This window comes from Hippocampus guttulatus, chromosome 5, assembly GCF_054856545.1.
Source record: "Hippocampus guttulatus isolate MCC_2025c chromosome 5, RoL_Hgut_1.0, whole genome shotgun sequence".
Taxonomy (NCBI): Eukaryota; Metazoa; Chordata; class Actinopteri; order Syngnathiformes; family Syngnathidae; genus Hippocampus; species Hippocampus guttulatus.
In genome coordinates, this window is record NC_141265.1 from 8,626,007 (window position 1) to 8,638,456 (window position 12,450).

Consider the following 12,450-nt stretch of genomic DNA (forward strand, 5'->3'; position numbering starts at 1 on the left):
GACAACCAAACACAACATTCAATTTAAACAGTGAACGTTTGATTAGAGAAGATGTTGACTCATGAAAATTGTATTCCTGAAACGTATTGGATGAAGAGAAAGTAATCAAGGGGACGAAGTAAACTGGAAAGTAAACCGAAATGATGACAACCAACATGGCATGTAGAGGTGTCAATAGGGAAAAAGTGACCTGCTGTTGTAGATGCTGGCATGTTGAAGATTTCTGTTCCAGGCTGACCTGCATCTGAAATTGTAAGTATGCACACGTAGAAATTGTTAGCAGGCTGTAAAGGTAACCATGCCCGAGTTAAATACTCACTGAAATCACTCTCATTTCCCACTACAGTCATCTTCTTGATCATCTCCTGCTTCTTTGATTTCACAATAGCGGAGGTGTTCTCAGTCAGCTTGCTGAAGAAAGCTGGAGGCTGAGAGGCGTTAGGAGGCGAACGGGAGCTCATTCTGTGGGATGGAAAAGTGCTTGGTCAACAGAAGGCACAGCCGAACCAGCTAGAGTACTTTGGACCTAACCGCGCTGCATAACATGGAGGAGAACTGACGAGCCTAAGCTCAGGAAGTCTGGGGCTCATCAAACACTCAAAGGAAATATATAACTCTCACTTATGTGGGAAATAGATCCATAGCAACAAAGTCTTACGCTTGCTCTCCTTGTTCATTAGGATAGGACACTCCTCCCTGGATTTCAGGCTCAGAATTGGCTCCAGCAGGAGATACCGGTTCAATACAGTCATTGGAAACACTGATCGGAGAAGACTTGGATTGAGGAGGAGACCTGCAGAGCACACACACATGAGTGACCTTCTCTCCCTTCACATACCCTCATGTGTCGATGAAACACGAGTAGTTGGAGCCTATTAATACATCTATGAGATGTCAGAAATAAAAACGGAGTCATATGGAGTCATGCAGGCTTTCCTTGCACAACCGCAGACAGTTGATCAGGTCTGCTCCTGCATTGTAATGACTCTTACCGGTCTCTGTTACGATCTCCCCCAAGGCCCTCAGGATAGCGGGTCACTTGGGGAGACTCTTGGGATGTGGGCTGGGGCTGTGAGGCACTGAGAGGACGGGTCAAGTCCAGGATGGGTGAGCCATGATAACTTTGTTGATGCTGTTGCTGAGTCTGCCTTGTGTAATCTTTCGTTATCACCTCCTGTTGCCATAAAAAGGTATCGACATTACGTGGTCACAGGCTGCACTCAAGGCGATACAGACAGTTATGAAAATGTTAGGGTGTGGACTTACACTGATGTGCTGAGCCAGGGTGACCACCCTTTGGCTTCCTTTGATACAGGGAGAAGGCGGCTTCTGACCTGGGGACAGCCTCTCCTCAGATGGAGGACGGTACAGAATATGTGACTCCATCTTCTGTGGAGCTGGGAGTTAAAAACAAACACAGTGAGGTCATTAAAAAAGCCACACACACATACACACATCCACATAAGTAATGTGCTTTGAGTCCAATCAAAGACAACAAATGTGCTAATGAAACATGCAGGATTAAGAACGAGTCCACCCCTCGCCATCTTTGGTGGATGTAACATTTAACAATGTCACATGCCATAGAATGTCTGATCAGGAAAGTGTATTGTCCTTTATTATCCCTTCTTTTGCGCAACAATAATACAGTGTTAAAATACTAAAACATCTTGTCAGGCAAACCTTCGATTAAAATCCAAAGTAGTTGGGACATTTTCTTACTTTTGACAAGAACCTATATGTCAAAATGAATTTTCAACTGATCCAAACAGAATTTGACGAATGGAACACGTACTGGATGAATACTGTAGATAATGTCCAACCAAAAACTAGCTTTTCCAAGCAGATCATCATAAAGAAATTATTCATGAAGCCATAAAATGCATCTCCCCAACAGTGTAAATGTAAGGAGATGATGATGCAAGCTGTTCGCCGGGGATAGCAATGATTGCATGGAATCCCTCAGAGGAGACATTCTCCAAAGGCACAGTTGTTTTGGCTTCTGTTTGCGAGTAACGAATGACAAAAATGTATCAAAACAACAGCTTAAAACAGCCTCCCTTTCTCCCTCTACACTTTCCTACTTGTTATTGAATGCCAATTAACACACCAGAAACACCAATGATGTTGATGTTCATGTGGATTTACTTTGAGCAGTCTTAATAAAAGCAGCAATTGCGCTTCACGCTTTCAGGTAGTACAGATGTTGTCATATTGATTTTAATATGTACAGTATGTGTATCTATATGGGAAGACCTTTTTTTCATTTCTGTTAAAAAAAATTGCGGAGCAGAACAGCTGCTTGAGCTATTAAATGAAAAGGTCAGAGAAGCTTAATATGCATAATCTGAGTGTCAAAAGGAAAATCTTAAGAGTAGTAGTTCAGTTAAAGTACTGCCATGAACAAGTAACTCAACAGCTCTATTTAGACTGAAACGCAATAGCAAGAGCTCAGATGGAAAACACAGATGGAAAACACGTTTGAAGAATTTGGATCGACTAAGCATTTGATGTGTGTGTGTGTGTGTGTGTGTGTGTGTGTGTGTGTGTGTGTTTCGGGCAAGGAGGGGGGGCCGGCGCAGAGGGATAGCTTCAGAGTAAATTATGATGCCAAAACAAGAAGCATGCAAAGACTTAGAGGGCAGGAATCAGTAGTACCCCATCTCCCTCTGAGAAGCCTCAAGCTGCCTGAGTCACATACCACGTGTAACAACAGAAGTCTGTCTGGTGGTTGGCACAGCTTTCAGCACACAGCCTTTCTTATGTAACTGTTACTCTGACGTTGGAGTAACAACATTTGATGATCGTGCCACGTTAATAGGGCTCTTTAGTCACCCGATACATGCATCAAGTGAAATTTGGTTGTTCTGAGCCTGCAGGGATATCTGAGACAAACAATCCCAATCGTGCTGAAATTTCAATTTCATTTTAGTCATGCCCGTTACCACTTCTAAACAACGATGCTTCAAGTGAGTGGCCAAAAGGGAGGGAGGAGGGGTGGCTACGTGTGAAATTTCCGACAAATCTTTGATGTAAAGACAATGAAGTGATTTTCTGACTTGATGTCTGATTAGCAATCATGATTTGAAGCTGACACCTTAAAGGACACCTGGGATATTGCTCTTCCTCAGTGAATATAAAATGCCTGAAATTGAGATTGCATCGGTTCTCAATCAGACTCTTCATTTCATTTTAGCCAGTGAGGTGGAATCTGGGTATGCAAGAGGTTGTTTTTTTTCAGAGGGCACCCTTGGTGGTCTTTAAGTTTAGAAACATTTTATTTTGAAGAATATAGTATAACAATTAAAAGAACAAAAATGTAAATGAATAGGGCTGATTTGATAATGCCAACCACCACAGCGTGCAAAGAGGCCACAGACTGACGGGGGCGTGTCTGGGTGATAACAGGACCCTAGGATCAACAGCATCTTACCATCAGTGGCGCTGCTGGCAACAAGCGAGCCCGTCTCTGGCATCCCCGTTTCACAAGAAATTTGACGCATAATAATCGCGTTTATGAAGTTGGCCGCAGTCATGGTGGTCTTACCGAGTGCTCTGAGTTCTTGTTCCTGAACGGACATCGGTTTGTTTTGAGTCTTTTCCCTACTAGGCGTACCACTTTCCCCACGCCCAGGAGGGTTATCCAACTGCAGGTGTGGTGGTCGTCCGGAAATCGAGGAATAAGGACCTGGATATAATCCTCCATGGCTGGGGTTGGAAAGCTTGGGGTCTGACTTGCTAGCGGGCCCATGCTGGTCTTGGACTTGCTTCGGTAATCCCCTGTTTTTGCCATCACGACTCTGTTCTTTGCCGATGCTCGAGTCCAGTGCAGGTGCATAGGCCTCAGGGGGCAAGCCAGTCCTTTGAAGATGACTATGGTAACCTTGGTAGCGGGAAGCTCCTGAGGGTATGGATCTGATGAGGGGGAGATGCATGTGTGCATTTAATTCACTCTTAAAACTGATTCCATGCTGGTTTGAAACGCTGAAACACTAATCAGCATTTACCGTAACACGGAGGAACTGGAGTGTTCGGCAGAGACATTCTTGCTTCCGGTATTGTGCAGGACGCTTGGCCTTTGCTGCACATTGTCTTGGGTGCGAGGGGACACTGGGGAATGCTGGTGGCTGTATGGCTGGGAAGAGGGTCTCACACTGCTACTGCTTGCTAAGCTGTGTTCCGTACCTGAGGCACAGACAGACACACACATTCACAAATATATCCCCCCCCCCTGGACTTTGATGGATAATAAAAAGTCACACTGTGCTCCACACCTGGTCGCCAAATGGGGGCATGCTCCACGTTTGCTCCACCCTTTTCTCTGTCCCTGTCGCGATCCCTCTCTCGTTCCCGTTCACGCTCGCGCTCTCTCTCCCGCTCCCGGTCTCTCTCTCGCTCCCTGTCTCTGTCACGATCACGTTCTCTTTCACGCTCTCGTTCTGAAGAGGAAGATGCGCCTTGCATCTTATTCATGTGCGAGGAGCCAACTTTGTAGAAACAGACAGACACAGTAATTATTATATCAATAATGATTACTTGTATGACTGGTAACAATTACTGGTATGACTTGTCATACCGGGTGAGATTGGGGGAGTGGTGTAAGGCCTGCCGGGGAAGGTGGTGCTTCCCCCTGGGATGTAGGTGATACGATCCATTGGCGAGCTGGCTGTCCCTGCAGAGGGAGGGACCAGGACAGGTAAGTGCGGCACCTGAGATAGATCAATGATTCCTATAATAGAGGGGGAAAGAAGAGGAGAGCGAAAAAAGTTTTAAGGGCAAATAGCCATGCGATAGTTTAAAGCAGGCGGTTCCAAATCATTTTAATCATTGGCCAAATCAGCATTACGACTGCACTGAGAAGACATTGAAGATTGTCATTTCACAGATCAACTTTCACTATTTCAACTTAATATTAATATCAAGCATATATTTTGCCATAGTTAAGGGGGCTCAGAACTACAATAAAACAGTAATAGAGGCTCAGACTTAAAACATTAACACGAAGAGCAGCTTTGTAAGGATTAACCCAGAAATACTGACCACCATTGTCATGCTAACGTTCTGATGATGGAATCTCTCTTTCAGTCAAACATAATAAGCTGTCGTTCAAACCGAACCTTGACTTGTGTACATTTGGATTTATTGGTGTAGTGGTGGAGAAGGTGCCTTCAATCCTTTAGCCAATAAACACCAACGAAGTGGTCTTACCACGAGGGGCTGCAGAGTAAGGCAGAGGAAGGGGCTGATCTCGTGGTGTAAGGCCCCTTAGCATGTCTGAGCGCTGGGCAGCCATAGCAGCTGCTGCAGGCCACTGGTGCATTTGCTGGGAAGTAATGTAGTCATTGAGCAACGTCTGACGGTTCTCGAGGGCCGCTGTGTCTGGAAAGCCCCGGATGAGGTAGGGATAGGGATGCGGGTATGCAGGGTTGGGGGCCAGATGGCGAGGCAAGTAGTAGGCTGTATTCAGGGGAGAAAAATTGGGTGATTTCGAGTATACCCACAATAAGACCATTTCAGCTTTAAATTGAGAAGATTTGATGGTGTCCCATAACTCTTTCCACGATCCCCCCGCCACCCTCCTTAACTCATTCAGTCATCATCGGTGTGCAAAGCAGTCACTGTGACTGTACCTGGGTCAATGGGGATGCCGCGAGGCAGAGCTGCAGGATCAAAGGCCAAAGGAATTTGTCTGTAAACATCAGCTCCAAGGCCCTGCAACAGACGCTCATATGTCTGTTGGTCAGGAACCCCTGGGAGAGGGGATTTGGTAGAGCTCATTTCCCTTGGGGTCGGTGTGGCTTTACGCTCCTGAGGTTCTTTCTTACTGCAGCCTGGAGAGAATAAAACAAAATGTACAAATAGAACAAAATGTTAAAACATCAAATGCTTCTTCATTTTGAAGACAAAAGGACAAAATTGCACTATGAATCCAAAACGTTTGTTTTTGACTCAGCCCTGCAGAGGTAGCAGTAAGAAACATCAATGTCCTCACCATCATGTTGCCTTTGACTCGCCTCCCTTGAGAGAGGTGAGCAACGGTGTGATGGTCCAGGGTAGGGGTTTCTTAAGGTGCCTTTGTCCTCGTAGCCTACTGGGCTATGATGGGATTTAGCTCCCTGCTCTGAAGCGAGTGTCAGGGGAGAAGAGCGTGCTATTGGGCTAGCAGTGCTGACCACTGCACTCGGGCGTCCTTTGGGTGCCTCTTCATATCGTCCCCTCTCAGCCCGCATCTCCAGGTGAGGGGGCGCGTTATGGTAGGAACGTGGTGAACTGGCTATGATGGAGCGAACATCATGTCGTTTACCTGAGCCAGCAGCTTCCTGCTTCATGGGTGTTCCCTGAAGAGACGTATTAACAGGAACATTCAATCAGGTATTGGAAGAAAAAAAAATGTTTACAAAGCACATTTTAATAATATGTGTACCTGTGTTATAATGCCCTCCTTGGCTGTCTGTCTGAGCTCCTCCCTGGGAATGAGGTGGATGGAGCGTCCAGCCTCCTTTACTGTGGGCACCATAGCCTCTCTGCTCTTCATTGGGTCCGACAGCGACGTGGCCCCACGTGGCGGAGAGTTCTCTCTTTTCATTTGCTTTGCCTCCCTTCTCAAGTAGCTATCCTGAGGGTCCAAATGACGTGGTATACCTGTCACCATGAGAATATCGAATTTCAAGAGAGAATATATAAATAGGGCATAGAGTACAATCATTTTAGCGTCAGCTTTAGTTTAAAAAATATATATAGAAAATGAATGGGTGACACAGGCTAGACACAGTGGTTCTCTTCTTGAGATCAAACTAACTTGGTGCTATGAATGATTGAAGTTTAGCAATCAATAGTTATTTTACCTTGGGAGATGGAACCGCGGATGTGGTGAGCATCTTTATAAGGTGTGTGGTGTGGACTGTCCCTGTCATGAGGCATGGCTCGACCAATAAGACCTGAAGTTGGACAAGTGGCAAAGCGAGTTTAATACTAATAGTGGAAACTGAAAAATCCAAGATCCAACAAGATCAGATTGAGCAGTTGCTACCTTCACAGTTGGAGGCAGACAGTGAATCCCTCATTGGCAGACCTCGGGAGATGCCTCCCTCCATGACATCATAAGGACGCTTTACGCCAAGAATTTCACCAGGTTGGCTTGGCCCTCTCCCTTCATCTTTCGAGGTTTGAGAAACTGGACCTATTTGGTCCAAAGAGGAAGATGTTACAATTGTATGAACAAAACACTTTTGTTTTCTGCTCCCATTTTTCGTTTACTGACTCAAAGACTGTTTCTATGAAGAGAAAAGGAATTATGTCTCTCAATCATTGTTCATAAATCTGGCCAAACCACCATGTTGCAAGGAGCAGTAATTTCCTGGAAGCTGAAAAAGTCCAGGCTTTTGCATGGTGTGCATACTAACTGGACATATCGGCCATTAAGCTTATTTGGATGCTTGGGACACAGTGATACAATGTATTCCAGTTCCTGCCAATGTCCAGCAACGTCACACAGCCTTTAATAAAATGGACCAACATTTCACAGGTCAAAATCACCAACCTCTCGTATTTGTTCATTTTTAAGTCAATGTTTCGCCAGGCAAGACAATTAAGAACAGTTTCTCATTTACAAATGCCGACCTGTTGCACACTAACATCGACCTCGACAGATTTGTGAACACTATTTGAGAGAAATAGGCTTTTTATGTACTGTACGTACAAAAAGTCTTCAACTTTTGAATTCAGCATTATGAAAAATTGGAGCTGAAACTCAAGAGTCACATTGACATTTTTCTTCAGTGCACATACTGTGTTCAGTATTTAGGATATCGTTTGCACAGACATTGTTGGGTTTGTACAAGACACTCACGGTCATATGTGAGGATGTGCCCACTTATTCCCTCATAGACCACATGACCTTTCGACAAGGCGTCGTCCCGCTCCCTGTCAGCACGGCTAGCACTGTCCTCTGTGATCAGACGGGTTATAGTTCCCTTGTACAGCACATCAGCCGGTGTCCCCTGTGGACACAGTGAGAAGACCCATACTCATTATTTTACCATGAAACAGATGGTTCAACTGATGAGATGGAATTCAAATGTGTAATAATAATTTGGTTCAGTCGGCTGAACCTAATCTTGATTTTCATCTTGGGCTGAACGATTTTAAAAAAGAATCTAATTGCGATCCACAGCCCCTGCAATATTGTGATTGCAATTTAATATGTGATGATTTTTTTCCGCTCTTTGTATTTTTTGGGGGGGAAACAGCAATCAGTAAGTCTGTATTACAATATCAGACTTCTTATACACACTGTAAATGTTGTGGTCTTATGGGTTAGCTTTACACTAAAATAAAGGCAAATGAAACATGAATGAATATGAATGATAGTCTATCTCCGTCAATTAGAGTAGTAACCTTACTAAACACTCAACAATTAGTGTTTTCAGCGTTCACGACAACAACTTCATAAAATTCTACCAAACAAGCGCGGCCTAAACATAAGTCAGTAAATCCTATATCCAAATACATCAACAAAGCAAACAAATCTGTGGCTTTGAAACGATATGTAAAAATGGACAGCACAGAGTACCACTGAACTTATCGCGACATGATATAAATTCCTAAGTAAATCAAATATACATTTACATGATACTAATAAATGAATAAATAAGACCATCAAAATGAAGCCGAATATTGCATTCTACTACATCGCAATGTTAGTCTGAATTTTATTAATTGGTCAGCCCTATTTTCAGCCTTCATAAATCTTACTATCAACATCAACTAACTTGGCAACATTAAGTTTTGAATGATAGAAAATGATCTGCCACAAGACAACGGCTTGTGTACCGCTCACTTTTTCTTTGCTAATCTGTCTTCACAGACTGAATGAGCCAGTTGGGTATTACATTACAGTGGTTTGGTTAGAATTAATAAGTACAGACACAGCACACCATGTATTTGTTGCTAGGGAGACTAGTACCCGTCAAGGGTTGTGGTTATGCCACAGGTGCTGGGAAATCCAGTTGCTGCTGCACTTGGTCTGCCTTATGACCTCTCTGCTGCTCTGAGAACAAACACTACGGCTGCATGTTCTCTAGCTTCGGAAGGAATCGGTGTAAGGCCAATCAACTGTATTATCGGGATACAAAATGAATGTCTGTGTGTTGCACCCTTTAACACACACCATATAGCTTGTAGCTAACACACTTACGGCAAAACGCTATTAACCACTACACATTAAACACAAACTCATGAGGGGAAAGTGGGGGCAGTATCTTGCATAGAGCACACACTGTACTACATTCTATATACAAATTTGGTAGTTTGAAATGGTTCATATTGGTTCATTTACATATGACTTAAGCTACATTTACACTATTTTACCGATGGCAACAACAGACCGAAATATTGTGCACTGTGGAATTTTTCAAATTTCAAATTCAAGTTTTTTATGTCTTGTTTTGGTAACCACTGTGCGGGGTGACGGCTGCTGAGTCCCAGAGGATCAATGTTCCACTACAGGTCATCCCGCACTCTACCACGGACAGTTTTGTGTTCCCTCCCGACCTGACAAGTTGTGATGGGGTCCCTCATGTTTGTTATATTTTGACATGTTTTTCCAAATTAGTTCAGTCTTTCTACGGGTGAACATGAATGCAGGGCAGCTTTGGAACAGATTTATGCCAACGGTATAAAAAGAAAGCGTGACAACCAGAGCAATCATTGTATTTTAAAGCTACATTTACACTTCGCTCCCGGCAGCCACGGTCGCCAGTTTTAGCCCACCTTATATAAAACACGATAATCTTGAGACAACGGGGGAGGAGAGGATGTGCTAATGTGACTGGAGGCAATCCCTACAGATGCCTGAGGTGATTTGTAAGGTGTTAAAACATATGATATGCAGTGATGGTGCGGATGAAAGAGCTGGTCGGCCGTAGTCTGCACCGTGACAGCTGATAAATTTGACAATTTAAAGCTCTTGCTAAGCACGCTCGCCGGGTCCATTCACTTGAGCGAGGTCTTATTCATTTGGTCGCCTCTCCTAGTTTCTGCCACTGGCAGCTTGTCGTCATCACCTTGCTGTGCCTGAAGTCCTCTGGTGGTGGCTCCAAGCCACCACTCCCGAGGAAAGGGCCATGACCATCAGGCCGGGGTGCCGACGCTCTGGGCTGCAACTCAAGAACGCCCCTACCGCACCGAAGGTTCCAAGGGATGTGCCTTGCCCTCCTTTTGGAGCCCTGGAGAGCTCTCATTCATTTAAATGAAGAGCTCACTCTTATTCAAGTAAATGGACCCGGCAAGGTGCGCACAGCTATTGAAAATGTGTATCACAAGCTTTACAATTTCATTCATTGGCATATATAAACTTGTAAATATGGTTAAGTGCCACTTTAAAATACAATTTACGGTATGTATACTATATATAGGGATCTGTATATAGGGATGGGTACCAAGCCCTGGGCTTCACTGGCCCCGGGGTTGAATTATTAAATATTAAAGACCAGAGTATCAACAAGCTGCACCCTTAACGGTTCTGTTAAAAGTCTTAGAAAAGTTATTCAAAGTAATTGTGCATTTATTTTGGCTATATGAATGTTACTTTGCACCTTCTACCTCCAATTTCTGTCTGATCTCATTTCCAACTAGCAATAAAATTATTCTTCTCCAAAGATGGTTTTTCACATGTGGAGGCGAGCAATCTCACCCAACAGCAGCGACATGAATGAGAAGCATCTGTGAGTCCTTTCTATGCCAGTGTAGTGCCATGCGATCATCTATTATATAAAAATGTCCAAAGTGATATACTGTACATACGTTTAAGAAAAGATGTGGGTTTAATATTCAAAGATAAAATGAAAAAAAAAATACAGTAAAAGCCAGCTTTTTTTTTTTGGGTGATATATCACTTTCTATATACTCATCTTATTTGAAGGACCATAGACAAAACAAGAATCTAAGCTCACCTGAGTAATGGAGCCGCCTCTGAAAGAGATTGAGGAATCTGGATGCATTCTGGTCCCTGGGATGCCCTTCGTGATACTACCTCCTTGAACAGCTAAAATGTAAATCAAAAAGGTAAGACCAATCTTACTGACACAAAAAGCAGAAGAAGCGGTTTATACTTTCAATAACACAATTAAAAATTAATTGCATGAAAATATTTGAATTGTGTCCTCCTTTGCATATTTTTTATGACATCTGTGGCACTAAGCAGAAGAAAGGCTATTTTTTTCTTCACTTTTGTTCTCTGCAGAATAGTGTCCGCAACTGACAAACTTGATGCTTGCATACGCTATTTAAAGTGTACCGTGTATGTTGTTGCATGCCATGCAGACACTATTTGTCACTCTCTGTTCATCTATAACTGCTTCAGAGAACAACGTGTATGCAGAAAAGTGGTGAAGATTGCACGACTGTCTGTGTCCTGTGTGTTGTGTTGTGTTATTTTTGTTATTTTGACTTCAAAATGGCGCCGCGTGAGTGGCTGCCTATCCAGCAGCTCCTATATTTTGTTGTTCTACTTCTTCCTTTCATAACTTTGCAGCTGTGAATCGTGAATTTCTCCATTGCGAGACTAATAAAGGTTTTCTTATCTTATCTTATGTTCGGCGGCTTTCAGTTCTAACGGTGGGAATGGTGGCCACTGACGGTGATGCATGTGTTCTTCTTTGTCCTTGTCTTGTTTCTTTTGGCGGTAGGCAAATACTTTTGGTGCATTACCACCGCCAGAAGTGAAGCAAAAAAAGTATTTGCCAAAAGCTAAAAGAAAGTCAACACTATTAAAGAACTGGAATTTTGGGCGCCAAGCCGAGCTCTTAATTTAATATATTTACAAGTTGGACCTGAGTATGAATCACAGGATCAGCCAAACTATGAAAATATATTGTCCAAAAAATGAGGTCGTAGAATCGGGCTTCTTCAGAAAGGCTGGACGATTATTATTATTATTATTTATTTTTTTTTAATGTCCAAAACATACCTCTTCCACCATCATGAGCTGTGCCTTGGGTCGATAGGTTGTCAGCTTGCAAGGAAGAGCTGCGGGGGGATAACTGCTCTTGCTTTACCACAGGGAATGGACCACCTATAAAACGCACAGCCATTTAGTAAAAGCAGAAAAAGAAAGTTGATGGTTACCTGAAAGATGGACTTTGCTATCCATTTAGTCAGTGGCAAGAATAAAAGCTGACTTTTATTTGATTATCCCGATTAATTCACTCACCAACTTTTCTCTGATCAATCCATGACAAACTCATTTGAGGAGAAGGCATTTTTCCATGTTCGAACCCATGAGCTGGGCCGTGCAACTGTACAGGAGTCCCCTGGAAAAGCATTCACTTTATTAATAGTATCCGCAATACTTGAGTAGATATTTAAAGCAGGGGTTCCCAACCGCCGGGCCGCACAGAAAGAATAAATGACTTGCATTCCTTCCATTTTATTCATTTCGGAATCTGAAAG

General features: G+C 43.4%; 1 protein-coding gene across 3 annotated transcripts in view; it reads right to left on the bottom strand.

Annotated features, from left to right (window-relative positions):
* The window catches only part of ncor2 (nuclear receptor corepressor 2), an 80,125-nt gene that overhangs the window by 4,741 nt on the left and 62,934 nt on the right, over window positions 1-12,450 (bottom strand). The window contains exons 25-43 of one of the 3 annotated variants that reach the window (XM_086110589.1): window positions 12,212-12,311; window positions 11,969-12,073; window positions 10,953-11,044; window positions 7,850-8,000; window positions 7,031-7,180; window positions 6,846-6,938; window positions 6,425-6,642; window positions 5,993-6,338; window positions 5,631-5,831; window positions 5,209-5,457; window positions 4,577-4,672; window positions 4,275-4,487; window positions 4,008-4,185; window positions 3,434-3,915; window positions 1,267-1,397; window positions 993-1,174; window positions 659-793; window positions 320-462; window positions 191-244 (exon numbers count right to left, since the gene is read on the bottom strand). In XM_086110589.1, coding sequence (XP_085966715.1) covers window positions 191-244; window positions 320-462; window positions 659-793; window positions 993-1,174; window positions 1,267-1,397; window positions 3,434-3,915; window positions 4,008-4,185; window positions 4,275-4,487; window positions 4,577-4,672; window positions 5,209-5,457; window positions 5,631-5,831; window positions 5,993-6,338; window positions 6,425-6,642; window positions 6,846-6,938; window positions 7,031-7,180; window positions 7,850-8,000; window positions 10,953-11,044; window positions 11,969-12,073; window positions 12,212-12,311 — 3,319 coding nt within the window. Of the gene's footprint in view, window positions 1-190; window positions 245-319; window positions 463-658; window positions 794-992; window positions 1,175-1,266; window positions 1,398-3,433; window positions 3,916-4,007; window positions 4,186-4,274; window positions 4,488-4,576; window positions 4,730-5,208; window positions 5,458-5,630; window positions 5,832-5,992; window positions 6,339-6,424; window positions 6,643-6,845; window positions 6,939-7,030; window positions 7,181-7,849; window positions 8,001-10,952; window positions 11,045-11,968; window positions 12,074-12,211; window positions 12,312-12,450 lie in introns of all 3 variants that reach the window. The other 2 variants (XM_086110588.1, XM_086110590.1) reach the window with 2 other exon arrangements.